Consider the following 14,372-nt stretch of genomic DNA (forward strand, 5'->3'; position numbering starts at 1 on the left):
CTGGAGAAAGAGATGTAAAATGAAGAGCCAGAAGCCAGAGTCAAACCCAACTTGAAAGAGTACGTAAAGAGCAATGGTGAAAGAAATTATTTGGGTTACTCGAGTCAGAAGAAAAAGAAAGCCGGTCTTGACCTTATTCTTAAGTCAAACAGTAAACAAAGCAGGATGCAAAATCCAGAAGCAAACAGCCACAACCACAAATAAACCAACACCAGTGTCTAATTACACAAAGGTGTTAAGCTCTGTTAGGGAAGAAAACATCATAAATAAAATGGAAAGACAAGTTAGGAAGACATTAGTAACCCAAAGGGCAAACTAAAGTGAGTATCTTCAAAACACAAGTGACCCTTAGCAAATAAATCCATAAAAGACACAAACAGCCCAGTAGAAGATTGTACAAATGACAGGACCATGGGATTCCTGGAATAAGGATTATAAACAGCCAATTTGGTACAGGGTATTGTTTACCAGTGGGAGCGTCTACATAGCGTGAATGGAAGCCTCCACTCTTGGATCCCCCACGGAACGTTTCCATGAGGATCTGCGCTCAAATAAGGACAGCCAGAAGGAAAGTAGCAAGCACAAAGCAGTTTATTAAGGACAGTGCACTCTCCAGGTGGCAGAGCGGACAGGCCCAGAGGTGTCTGGGGTTTGGGGTGTCTTTTCTCTGTATGTTTGCATAGGTTCCGGATGGGTCACAGCTAGCGGGGTCTCCCACTGAGGGTGCTTCCCATCATGTGAGCAACTCCTCCTACCGGTTGGGAGGGGGAGTTTTTCTGGCCCCGCCCACAAGGTCCTGGCCAGAAGAGTCCATGGCCATCTTCCCTTGGGCGGGGAGAGTTGAAAACAAAACGATGTAAATCTATTATAATGAAGCTGTAGGTTACCCTGAGGCCAAGGTTGAAGAGGAGAGCCCCTGTTCTGCACCTGTGGCCCTTGGTCTGTCAACCTGGGGGTGTTGGAAGCCATAGGACCAGGATGTTAACAGCCACAAAGTCAGGACATTGTGCCCTCAGGCTTCTAACGTGTCACCTATTTAACACCGCCTTTGCCTCTGGCTCATGTCTAACCAACTGCCTACTTGATCGGTATGATCCTATGTACGCAAACAAGCAAAAGAAAAACCGTTATAAACGCAGATGAATATATCCTAGGAAAAAGTCTGGGAGGACACACGTAAAACTGGTCATAATGGTTACTGCAGACACTGAGTTTATGGGAAATGTTTACTTTCTAACAACACACCTTTGTGTAAGGCATGAATGATTTTATAATACGCATACATTATAGTGGAAAAAAAATTTAAATATCTAAGCGTTCGGAGCTGTAAGTGCACTATGATTCCAGTTTTGCTTTCCTACTTTAAATGTGTATGCACGTACATTTGGTCTTTTAAAAATTTTTTTAAGTATATTCATTTTCTTTGAAAGACAGAGAGAGACAGAGAGACAGAGAGACAGAGCACAGCAGGGGTGGGGCGGAGAGAGAGGGGGACACAGAATCCAAAGCAAGGCTCCAGGCTCTGAGCTGTCAGCACCAGAGCCCGACGCGGGACCCGAACTCACGAACCGCAAGATCAGGACCTGAGCCGAAGTCGGACGCTCAACCGGCTGAGCCACCCAGGCGCCCGTGCACATACATTTGTAGTGCAAGAAGAAACCTGAAATAAACCATCAAAATGTTTACAGTGAGGTTCTCGCGCGGTGGTGAGGTTATAGAGGGCATTTTTTTCTTTTTTGGTCACTTTGTAAGTTTCTGTAACTGCACAACCTATGCAATGACCATGTTTTACTTCCATAAATAGAAAGCAGTGTTTTAGAATAAGGGGGGGAAAAAAAGAGCAACAGAAATATTTGATCGTTGCTGAAAATGGGGGGAAACCTGGCACCCAAAATAGGATTCACCAAATGGATCACGTGCATGACATTTCAAACTCCTGTGTGATTGGATTCACCCCCAAAGCACTGGCATGTGCCAGCCCCACCCTGGAGAAGATCTTCATGGGCTTACACACATGGGGGGAAGTGCCTGGTGGGGGGGAATGGTGGGGGGGAAATGCCCGGTGGGGGGAAATGAGCTTACACACATGGGGGGAAATGGTAGGCCGAAGGCCTTCCAGTGCCACCTTCATTCCAATCTCCGTGTTGGAGAGGTCAGCAAAGGGTACCTCCCGTTGTCACCAGTTCCCACAGAAGCACTGCAAAACTCCCCGTGTCTGCTCAGCGTCTGTTTGTATCTTCAGGCTTCTTCTGCAGAGCTTCAGGGGCCACCCAGGCAGGTGCATACCTGCGCCCAGGGCATTGGAAGGAGAACCTGACGTCGGCCGTGCTGGTTCGGGGAGTCATGTCCTCATCAATCATTACACTACGGCTGCTGAGCGCGTGTCGTGGGATGAGGGGCTCTAGAGTGTGTACGAGGGCCATGCCCCTTGCCATGTCCAATGCAAACGTCACAGCCCGGCTCTGGTCCACAGCAAAATTGGTGCCTTCGTGTAATACATTGTACAGGGAGGGATCCATATGGCATCCAGTGTGCGACGAGGGTGGGGTGTGGAGCAGGTGGAGACTGACAGGCACCTAGCACTGGGAGCACATTCGGATGTGAGAAACTCCTGAGCCGGGGACACTCCTCGTTGACTTGATGTGACCGGTGCCTAGGAGGCACTTTCTTTCCCGAGGGCCTTGAACAAAGCCCTCTTCACCTCCTTGTTTCCCATGCTGTAGACGACGGGGTTGAGCATGGGGGTGAGGACCACGTACAGCACAGGGAGCACCCGGTCCCGCAAGCCAGAGCACGCAGAGCTGGGGAGGATGTAGCAGAGGACTGGAGCGATGTAGAAAATGCAGACCACGGTGGTGTGAGCACCACAGGTGGAAAAGGCTTTCCTTCGGCCCTCAGCGGAGTGGATCCTGAGAATCGCAGCCACAACACGTACACAGGAGATCGCAACCGGGGCACGGGGTGCAAGAGCCACCACGAAACTGAGGACAAACAGGGCAAGTTCGCTGGCCCACGTGCTTGAGCAAGAGAGTCTGGTCAGTGGAGGGAGGCCACAGGAGAAGTGGGTGATGAGGCGAGGCCCGCAGAACCTCAGTGGAGCTGCAAGGACGGTGTGGGCGAACGCATCGGCCAAGGCAAGCAGGCGGGAGGTGGAAGCCATTCCTGCCCGGGTCCGTCCGACGGCCCAAGAGGACTAGGTGGTGCGGTGGCCGGCCGATGGCCGCATAGCGGTCACAGGCCATGGCTGTGAGCAGGAAGCACTCCCAGGGAGCCAGGAAGTGGAGAAAGAAGATCTGGGGAAGACAAGCACGATAGGGCACGGTCCGCACTGCTGCCAGCAGGTGTTCCAGCACCTGAGGCCCCGTGCTGGAGATATAGGCAGTGTCCAGCAGTGAGAGGTTGACTAAGAAGTCGTCCATGGGAGTGTGGAGTCGGGAGTCCATCACAGTAAGGCTGGCAATGCCCAGCCACGCTGTGGACCAGCAGAAAGATCACAAAGAGCAAGGGCCTCAACTCCTCTGCGTCGGCCAGCCCTTCCAGAAGGAACAGCGACACTCGGGTCTCATTCCCCAGCTGCCCGGAACCATGCGCAGAAACCTGCACCTGTAGAGTCCAACTCAGAGTCAGATGAGGATCCAAGTGTGGAGTTCCAATTTGCACAAGGCAGCAGGGGTGAGGGAAGGTGCAGAGACAACAACAACAACAAGAAAAAGAGACAGGTTTCAAGCTTAAGAAAATAAGACTCAGAATTGGGGGAGTGAGGCTAGGTTCAGGAGGCCAGCGGTAAGGTAGAGGCCAGTAGAATGGAATCGGTAACCCCACACCAAGACAAGGTGCACAGACCTTGAAGCCACGGTGCATGCACCTCCTGTAAGGATATCAAAGTCAGTCCCTCAGAAGCTTCTACCTGAATAAGGACCCTAGACCTCGTAATTACCTGCAGTGGTCCCCTTATTTCACCCTCACCAACCCAGCAGAGCCCCAACTCAGGAGCAGTGATAGGACACTAGTCAGGTCCCTCCTCCTCCCGCTCTGAACCTTTCAGTGCCTCCCGTCTCAGCGTCAAAGCCAAAGTCCCCCCGGCGACCTACCAGGCCCTCTGTGATACGCTCTCCCTCCTCTCCTCTCCTCTCCTCTCCTCTCCTCTCCTCTCTGACCATCGGGCAAGAAGTCTGTCAGCTCCGTGCCCCATATCACATCTCCGGACTGGCCCACAGCAGCAAACGCCCTTGCCTATTCCCTGCCTCGGTGGAAGAGAGCCCTGCCCTCCTATCCAAGGCTAGCTTGTCCGATTTCCCCAGCTGCTCTCTTCATTGTGCCAGCCCTGCTCGGCAACCCTTTTACATGGGAATGTGCTAAATGCCACTCGACTGTTCACTCTCAGATGGTTTATTTTATGTTATCTCGATTTTACCTCCATGAAAAAAGGAAGCAAACTAAAGACTTTTTCAGACATATAAAAGCTGAGATTAACTCGTTGTCAGCGGAAAACCTGCACTACAACAAATGTTAAAGGCTGTTCTCCACAAGCAAGGATGATAGCACGTGGGAACTTGGACCTACATGAAGTAATGAAGAGGGTTCCAGAATTGGAAAGTATGTGGGTAAATGTAAACATTTTTTCTCCCTTCAAAATGTCTCTCAATCGTCGCAAACCATCTAAAGCAAAAATATTGACAACACGGCGTGGGGTGTGTAACTGCTATAGAAATAAAAGGTATGACAACAATAGCACAAAGGACACCAGTGGGTGGTTGGAAGGGTACTGCTGTAATGTTCTTACGTTACGGGCGAAGTGATTTGAAATTACTTGAAGGTGGTCTATAATGAGGTAAAACACATATCAGGATCCCTAGAACCCTAGGTTTAATATGTACACTTCTCTGGCGGAGATAAAGTGAATTTCTAGAAATTACTCAATCTGAAAGGAGTCGCGAAAAGACAGAGAGGGGAACGCAGAACACATGGGGCAAACAGAAAATAAATAGCAGGATGGTAGATTGAAACTCAACGATACCCCTCGTTACATTTATTCTAAATGGTCTAAACGTGGCAACTAAAACACGGAGATTGCCAGACTGGATAAAAAGGCAAAGCAAAACTATATGCTACGCGTAAGAAATGCGCTCTATGAAGACACAGATACGGTAAAAGTAAAAAGATGGGCAAAGATACACCACGCAAGTCTTCTTTTTTTTTTTTTTAATTTTTTTTTTCAACGTTTATTTATTTTTGGGACAGAGAGAGACAGAGCATGAACGGGGGAGGGTCAGAGAGAGAGGGAGACACAGAATCAGAAACAGGCTCCAGGCTCCGAGCCATCAGCCCAGAGCCCGACGCGGGGCTCGAACTCACGGACCGCGAGATCGTGACCTGGCTGAAGTCGGACGCTCAACCGACTGCGCCACCCAGGCGCCCCACACGCAAGTCTTCTAATAAGAAAGTTTGAGCAGCTATATTAAGAGCAGGCAGGACAGACTTCAGGACAAGGAATACGATGGGGTGGAGGACGTTTGCTAACGATAGAGGGGTCACTTTGTGAAGAAGACATAAAATCAAAACCTAAATACATAGTAGGAAAGAAATAATGAAGCTAAGAGGAGGTATGAATAAAACGTTAAATGGACAAACAATAGAGGAAAATCCACGAGGCGGAAAGCCTTTTTTTCCTTTCTTTCTTTTCTGTTTTAATGTTTATTTTTGACACAGAGAGAGACAGGGCGCGAGTGGGGGAGGAGCAAAGAGAGAGGGGGGACACAGAATCCGCAACAGGCTCCAGGCTCCAGGCTCCAGGCTCTGAGCCGGCAGCACAGAGTCCGATGCGGGGCTCGAACCGACGGACGGACCGTGAGATCATGACCTGAGCCGAAGTCAGACCCTTAACCGACTGAGCCACTCAGGCGCCCTCTCCCCCACTTTTTAAAGGTTTTATTCATTTTTGAGAGAGTGCATGTGGGGGAGGGGCAGGGAGAGGGGGACAGAGGATCTGAAGTGAACTGCGCTGACAGCAGTGAGCCCCATGCGGGGCCTGAACTCACCAACTGCCAGATCGTGACCTGAGCCAAAGTCGGACGCTCAACCGACTGAGCCACCCAGGTGCCCCTGAAAGCTTCTTTAAAAAAAAAAAAAAAAAAAAAAAAAAAGCATACCAGGGGCACCTGGGTGGCTCAGTCGGTTGAGCGGCCGACTTCGCCTCAGGTCATGATCTCGCGGTCCGTGAGTTCGAGCCCCGCGTCGGGCTCTGTGCTGACAGCTCAGAGCCTGGAGCCTGTTTCAGATTCTGTGTCTCCCTCTCTCTGACCCTTCCCCGTTCATTCATGCTCTGTCTCTCTCTGTCTCCAAAATAAATACACGTTAAAAAAATGTTTTTCTAAAAATACCAATAAAGCTGATTTTGAAAAATAAAGTGTAACCAGGGAATATTAGGAACAATATTTGTGGGTAAGTTTCCCAATTTAGATGAAATGGACAAATTCCTTGAATGACACAAATTACCAAAACTGACTCAAGAAGAAATAGAAGACCCGAATATCCCTACATCTATGAAAGCAATGGAGCCGAAAACTCCAGGCCCCCGTGGCTTTACTAGTGGCTACCACCAAATTCTTAAAGGAGAACTTTCACCAATCCTACACAAATGCTTTCAGGAAGCAAAGGAGGAGAAACATTTCCCAAATCATCTTATGAGGCCAGCATTACACAACCCCAAAACCAGATGAAGACATTGCAAGAAAAGAAAACCACAGGGCAATATCCTTCAGGAAGTCACACACACAAAAGAACTTGATTCGATATTAGCAAATTCAACCCAGCAACATACAAAGAGGATGATACCATCATGGCCAAGTGGGGTTCATCCCAAGAATTGGTTTTCATTAAAGACAAAAAAGTCAATCAGTGTCATCTGTCATATTAAGAAAATAAAGGAGAAAAAACATGTGATCATTTCAACAGACACAGAAAAAAAGCATCAGACAATATCCAACAACCACTCATGACAAAAACTCTCGGAGAACTAGGACTAGAGGGAAACGTTCTTAATCTGATAAAGGGAACCTACAAAAATCCTACAGCTAACATGATACTTAATGGTGAAAGATAGAATCACCGCCCCCGCTCCCTCGCCCGCAAAGTTTGAGAAACAAGGTATGGATGTTCACCACTTCCATTCAACACTGTCCTGGAAATCCTAGGCAGTGCACTAGGCAAGAAAGAGGAATAAAAGTAGTGACACAGATTGCAAAAAAAGAAACGGGATTATCTTTATTCAGAGATGACATGCTTGTTTACGTAGAAACCCCTAAGTGATGTACAAAAAAAAGAAGAGTGACATTTTTAAAAAATCACTACCATTTATAATAGCATCCCCAAACATGAAGTATTTGGGGACACATGTAATAACATATGTGCAAAACCTTTACGGTGAACACTAAAAACTATTGATAAGTGAAAGAAAGCTTACAAAAATGGAGAAACGCATCCTATGCGTGGAGCGGAAGATCCTGTATTCTTTTTTCTTTTAGCGTTTATTTATTTATTTTGGAAGAGACAGAGAGAGCATGAGCAGGGGAGGGGCAGAGAGACAGAGAGGGAGCGAGAGAGGGAGGGAGAGGGAGAGAGAGAGAGAGAGAGAGAGAGAGAGAGAGAGAAAATATCCCAAGCAGGCTCGGAGCTGTCAGTGCACACCCCGACTCTGGGCCCGGTCTCACAAACCGTGAGATCATGACCTGAGCCGAAATCAAGAGTCAGACGCTTAATCGACTGAGCCACCCAGGTGCCCCAAGGCCCTGTATTCTTAAGATGTACACTCCCACCACAGCATTCTAGAAATTCATTGCAAACCCAGTAAAAATCGTGATAACGCAGAAATGGACAAGCTGATTCCAAAGTGTACATCCAAACGCAAAGAACCTGGAATAGGCAGCTCGAACTTGCAAAAGAGGAATAAAGTCGGAAGACATAGGATGACTAAAAGAGGATACAGACAGAATGGAAAGTTCACATGTCACTGGTGGGACTGTAAATTGGTATGATCACATCGGAAAACAGTGCTTCCGTTTCTTATACAGTCACACTTACGCTTACCATGTGACCCAGAAATCCCACTTCTGCTATTTACACGAGGGAATTAAAAATATATGTGTGTGCAAAGACTTGTACGTGAATCTTCGTATCAACTTGATTAACAATAACCGCAGTTTGGAAACAAGCCAAACGTCCAATAGCAGGTGAGTGGTTAAGCCTAAGTTACGGTACATCCACGCAATGGAATACCGGTCAGCAACAAAGAAGGATGGACATACTGTGTGATTCCTGGAAATTCCAGAAAAGGCAAAATCTAAGCTGAATTTGCTGTGTGGGGGCAGACTGTAGAGGAGGACACTGTCTGCACGGAGGCACAAGGGCGACTGTGAGAGCGATGGGAATGTTCTGGATCTCGGCTTTGGCTGTGGACACCTTTGTCGTAACTCATGAAACCGTACGCTTAAATGTGTGCAACTTCCCATACGTGCATTTTGCCTCAAATAAGCTGAGCAAAAACAAAAAAAGAGAAGGGACAAACAAAAACTGAATAGCAAAGTGGCAGACTTAAATCCGACCATATCGGTAATCGTATTAAATGTGAATTTGCCAAACAGTCCAATTTAAAAGCAGACATCGTTAGAAGGGTGCTTTCTTTAAGTGACCAAACTACACGCTGTCTACGTGAGCCACATTCAAGACGCAAAGACACCAATAGGTTAGAGGTAAGAGGATGGAAAAGGACTTACGAATAAATAGTGAGCAAAGAAGCCTGATGTGGTTATATCGATATTAGAGAAATCAGACTTCGAGGAAAACCGTGTTACCAAAGATGAGGGGATGCGTTTCATACTAGTAACAGCAGCAATGAATCCATCTGGAAGAGAAAATGATCATAAATATGTCTGTGCCTAATGACACACCTTCAAAATACACGGGGCGCCTGGGTGACTCAGTCGGTAAGCGTCTGACTTCGGCTCAGGTCATGATGTCACCGTTGGTGAGTTCCAGCCCAGCGTCGGGCTCTCTGCCCGTCGGCACCGAGCCTGCTTTGGATCCTCTGTCCCCCTCTGTCTCTGCCCCTCCCCCGCTGGCTCTCTCTCTCTCCCCCTCTCTCAAAATAAACAAACTTAACACACACGCACACTCACACACACACACACACACGCACGCACGCACACACACACGCGTGCGCACGATGCAAGAATTTTTGAGATTAACAGGTGAAAGGGACAAGTCCAAAATCACGGTTGGAGATTTTAACATCCTCTCTCAGCAAGCGAGAGAGAGAGACAACACACTCTGTTAAAAGAAATAGAGCAGGGATTGGCAAACTACCGCCTCCTGGCCAAATCCAGCCCGGGGCCTCTTTTATGTGAAAAGTTTGTTGTCCCCCGACATAGAACATACGATCAGTGGTATCACCTACCTTGACCGATGTCTTTAGAACACTAAACAGGAGATCTGAATTTCACATGTGTGTCCACTACACATTCTTTTCAAGTACAAGTATGTGTTCGCCAAGATAAAGCATTTTCTGAGCCACGGACCAATTCTCAACACGTTTCAACGTCAAGGATTGAAATTTAACCCGGTACGTCTCTGACCAGCCTTGCCTTGTTCTTGATTCTAGAGGGAAAGCTTTCAACCTCTCACTGTTGCGTATGATGTCAGCTGTGGGTTTTGTCGTATGTGGGCTTTGTGGTATTGAGCTATACAACTTCTCTGCCCCCATTCGTGGAGGGTTTTTATCATGGAAATATGTTCTATTTTGTCAAACGCGTTTTCTGCACCTAGGGAGATGATCATATGGTTTTTATCTTTCATTCTAACGATGCGGTGCTTCGTTTATAGACACGCATGTGTTGAAAGATCCTTGTTTTCCGGCTGCAGGTTCCTCCTGCCCGTGCCCGGAGATGAGAGCTGCCTGCCCCGTAGACAGTGACAAAGAACAGGGCAGACAGAGACAGTCCGAGGCTCAGGCTGAGGCGCTCTTTGGTGACACTGCTCATTGAAATGCTTCCACCAGCCACAGGCCGCTCTAGACACTGGCCACCTTCTTGCTGTGACACCTGCCTCCAGGACAAGGCAGCTGTGCCTTTACTTTCCTCACTTGTCCTGAGGACCTATTCGGAGACGCTCAGGTACAGATTCGTAACTATAGAGTCACGGAGTTCTACACAGCTCAGTCACGTGCTCAGAGGCTTTAGGAGTGGGGCCATGGCAGCCTGTTTGGGCATGGACAGTGGGGACCATGAGCCGCACCACCGTGTGGGGAGTAGTGTCAGGCAGAGGCTTCCTGGATATCGCAGCTGGCGGGCCGTCGAAGGCTCGTGGCACGGCTGGTTCAGGCAGACGCATCCACGCGGGTGCCCGTTTGGGCAGACGCCCTAGGGTGTCGTGGCACTCTAAGGGGTGGAGCTTCATAGGTGAGAACTGATTGGCTACAGAAGGGACTGCTTGGTGGGAACCAATCACAGGTCAGGAGGCATTACCAGTGGTCCGTGTGGACAGTTGCTCTGGGCATCCGGAATTGCATTGTGGAGTAAAGGGGTGAAGCATTGTGAGAGAGCGCTTTGTCCTTCAGTGATGCCTTGAGAGGGTGGGCGGATTCAAAGTTGGGTCTCAGGTGGCTGGTGGAGGCCCCGTGAGGGCAGCAGACGAAGGCACGGGTGCCGTGGGCGTGGTGGTGGGCGCAGCAGGTGGTGGCCAGTGTGTGCCAGGTGGACCTCGTGGTGTCAGTGGCCCCAGAGTCCCTGGTGGTTCGGGTGGTGCCTGTGACCCTGGCCATCCCAGCAACCCCGGAGGCCTGAGCGATCCGGAAAGAACCAGCATTGTGGGAGAGGTAGGTGCCGCCTCTGGTGGCGCTCTCCAAATGGAGCGGGCACCCTACACACCAGGTCCTGGTGGAGATGCCGCGCCTGGCGCCAGAGGTCCTGGTAACCGACTGCTTCAGTTGTATCCTATTCAAGGAGTCCCAGCGGGCTGGACGGCAGGGGGATGGGCTGGAGGTGGTTTGGCGCGCGGCGGGGTGGGGTGTGGGGGGAGACTTGGGGAAGTGGAGTTGAAAGGGGAGCAGGAGGGAGCTCCGGGCACCTGGAGGGTATCAGCTAGGGTTTGGCCCGTGCTGACAGAGGATGGGGAGTGGGGTGGACCGCCTGATGGGACTGAAGCGGTAGGGACAATGCTATCCGGGGTGGCCTGGCTGTATAGGGTGGGAGGTTGTGGACAGCCTGAGGGTCAGCCTGGGGTGGGGAAGGCAGGCCTCACTGAAGAGGAGGCCTGAGGCCCAGGCAAAATTAGTACTGTGGATGGTGCCTTAACCCAGTCTCCACCAGCACCCTCACTATACCTTTCCCCTCGGCCATGGATGCGGAGATTGCCCACAGGTTCCTGACTCCAAACGAGGAGCTCCAGGAGCCAGTTCGGGAGGAGCTCCATGTGAACGGCAGCATCCTGACTGTGTTAGTTCTAGAACGGTCCAGGGAGAGGGTGGTGGCAGGTGACCAGGGACAAGGTCAATTCCGGAGGAGCTGTAACGCAGACAAGGGAAACAGGAAAGGAGTGAGTCGAAGGAAGGAGTGTGGTGCTCTAGGATCATTGCTGTGTGAAGGGGCGGAGTGGGGAATGTGCCCCACCGGCCCTCTAACTTGACTTATTTTTTCCTACCTTGTAGCCGCTTGACTGCCGATGACCCTGGCCAGCTCCAAATGTCCATCACCTCCTGTCTTGGCCAGCTTTCCCTAGTGATACGGACCATGCAGATCATCATGCCCCCCTTTTTCACAAAGCCACAGCAGTGAAAAGGTGGCTGGACCCAACTCTGTGTCCCCCCCACATGACAGTGATTCCTGCAGCAGCTGCCGTTTTCTTATTGAGGCCGCATCTTTTGCCTATACTGGCCCTTGGGTGCTTCAGATCCACATTTTTTTTTTTTTTTTTTTTTTTGTGATCAAATGGTAACTGCTACTATTCTATGTCTGGGTTTCTTTTTAGCATCTACGCCTTCTCCTATTCTCGCCTTTGTTCTCAGGTAGGGGGAGAGATTCTGACATTCAGATACTCAAGTACTAGAAGGCAATTGAAGAAGACAAGTTAGGCGATGGGAGACAAAAATTATGTCCTGTTATTCAGGACATTAACTACTGTCAACATGTTAGAACTTTTAGTTTTATACTAGCATGTACGTAGTCATGTATAATACCTGCAGAGTAGGACTTTGTGGCTTATCGGCCTTGATTCAGATCTGTGCAGAAGAGCGCTGGCACAGCTGGCTAGGTCGGCCCCACTGCCCATTCTATACTCCCGTGTCATCAGAGGCCTCATTCCCTGAGGTTCCGAACCCACAAATCTCAGAGCTCCTTGTGGTTGGCTCTCACTTGTATCATCCTTCCCCAAAGTGTTTTTCCAGTTTATTACGCTGCTGCTTGCTTCCCTGAAGTCCTGACAAGGGTCCTTGAGGAAAACAAAAAGGGGAAGAGGTCTCCCTGAGGTGGGGAGGGGACATGAGGTACATTACCCTTTGCCTTCCCCTCCAAGACTCTCTTATTTAGCACAACAGTGGGGCCACGGACAAGGCACCCGAGTGGCTGAGGAGGGGAATGGGCGACGCCCCGGCGCAGGAGGTGAGTCTCTAAAACGGAGAGAGGAGGAACAGAGCCTTGCCTGAGGGAGAATTAGCACTGTCAGCAGAGAGAGACTGAGCTGTGGAGAACGCCGTGACTCTATAGTTACGAATCTGTACCTGAGCGTCTCCAAATAGGTCCTCAGGACAAGTGAGGAAAGTAAAGGCACAGCTGCCTTGTCCTGGAGGCAGGTGTCACAGCAAGAAGGTGGCCAGTGTCTAGAGCGGCCTGTGGCTGGTGGAAGCATTTCAATGAGCAGTGTCACCAAAGAGCGCCTCAGCCTGAGCCTCGGACTGTCTCTGTCTGCCCTGTTCTTTGTCACTGTCTACGGGGCAGGCAGCTCTCATCTCCGGGCACGGGCAGGAGGAACCTGCAGCCGGGAAACAAGGATCTTTCAACACGTGCACGACTATAAACCCCGCCCTCGGCCGCCTCTCCAGCAGCTGCTGCCTCTCCAGCGGCTGCTCCCTCACCAATCGTCGCCACGCGCTGTGACGTGTGACCCCACTGCACCCACGCAAACCAGTCCTACCTCAGCTCCACCCCCTCCCCACACCCCTAGCCCCTCCCCAGACCTCGTGGGAGGCCGCCGGACTCCACGGCCTGTTGTCCAGAGGGCCCTGCCTCTTCCTTGGGCTCAGTGTCCCCAGCACGTGGGGCTCCACGACCTCGCAGCGGTTCGTGGAGGGAGATGGGCCACAGCCCAGACGGACACGGCCCCGCACCCCGTCCCCTTCCCCGGTACAGGTGGACACACCAAAGCGGCCTTTGGAGGGGGCGACTGAGCACAGGTGCGGATCCGATCGGCGGTCTGGGAAGGTCACGAAGGGGCTCCCGTCGGGGGGCAAGCCTGCCAGTAGGAGGCAAGGAGGGAAGGGATGCCGACTGGAGCTAAAGTAGTTAGTGGCCACGGAGAACAGGGATGCGGTCGCATAGGAAAAAACCACAGTGCAAAAGGGAAATCACTAAAATCCCAACTTAGGAAGCTACTGTATATGTGCACGGAAATCCTGCCACGGTAGCCTGAAGTGTAAACACCTCGTATCTCTGTGTGGTGCGATTGAGGGTGGTCCCCACTTCTTTTTTGTGTATTTCTCCCCCAAAAGGTTCACAATGACTTTACCTGACCTTTAGTGTTTTCAATTCTTTGACATCCTTGCGTGCGTGATCTCTACGCCCCACGTGGTGCCGGCACTCACGACCCAGTGAGTGCTTCCACAAGTCAGGCTTGAGAGAGCAGATGATGCCATGCAGGGCGCCGGGCAGCAGCACTCCCCGCACCAACAGCACGACGAGGACCACGCAGGGGAAGGTAGCTGTGAAGTACACGATCTGGGGCGGGACGGAGGGGGGGACCTGCTCAGAAGGGGCCCTGCGGCCCCGCCTCCCCACTTAGGGGCCCCCAGCCTCAGCAGGGGGACAGGCGGGCCACACTCCCCCCACTGTGGTACGGTCCGCTCCGAGGTCAAGCGGGAGGCCAGCCTGCAGCCCCCCCTTCTACTCCTCAGAGCCTGGGCTCCTCCCGAAGGAAGCGGGGTGCTCAGCTGGCCATCGGCCGCCCCCGCAAGGACAGGTCAGCTGTAGAGAGGGAGGGCGGAGGCAGGACCTTCCCCGGGTGGGGAGCAGGACATCAGCCTGGAGGCAGGTCCCATGCCTCCTGTGGTTCTCTGCACAGAGGCAGGGTCCTGGGCAGGACGGAGTGGACTGGGCCGGCCAGAGACAGAG

The 14,372-nt window shown here is 51.0% G+C and overlaps 2 protein-coding genes and 1 pseudogene across 2 annotated transcripts; 1 reads left to right on the forward strand and 2 right to left on the reverse strand.

Moving 5' to 3' along the window:
* Positions 1-1,912: 1,912 nt before the first annotated feature.
* Positions 1,913-2,640, reverse strand: LOC125159408 (integrin-linked protein kinase-like; annotated as a pseudogene).
* LOC125159323 (olfactory receptor 3A3-like) lies at positions 2,636-9,924 on the reverse strand. The gene is given in 4 exon segments (XM_047847535.1): positions 2,636-3,175; positions 3,177-3,603; positions 8,772-8,899; positions 9,452-9,924. Coding segments are annotated over 2 exon segments (789 nt in total). The 5' UTR covers positions 3,444-3,603; positions 8,772-8,899; positions 9,452-9,924; the 3' UTR covers positions 2,636-2,653.
* Positions 9,925-10,224: 300 nt separating this feature from the next.
* LOC125159409 (EKC/KEOPS complex subunit LAGE3-like) lies at positions 10,225-11,825 on the forward strand. The gene is made up of 3 exons (XM_047847744.1): positions 10,225-10,980; positions 11,361-11,486; positions 11,699-11,825. The coding sequence occupies exons 1-3, from the start codon at positions 10,898-10,900 to the stop codon at positions 11,823-11,825; spliced, it is 336 nt and encodes a 111-aa protein (XP_047703700.1). The 5' UTR covers positions 10,225-10,897.
* Positions 11,826-14,372: the final 2,547 nt, after the last annotated feature.

Source organism: Prionailurus viverrinus, unplaced genomic scaffold (genome assembly GCF_022837055.1).
Source record: "Prionailurus viverrinus isolate Anna unplaced genomic scaffold, UM_Priviv_1.0 scaffold_49, whole genome shotgun sequence".
Taxonomy (NCBI): domain Eukaryota; kingdom Metazoa; phylum Chordata; class Mammalia; order Carnivora; family Felidae; genus Prionailurus; species Prionailurus viverrinus.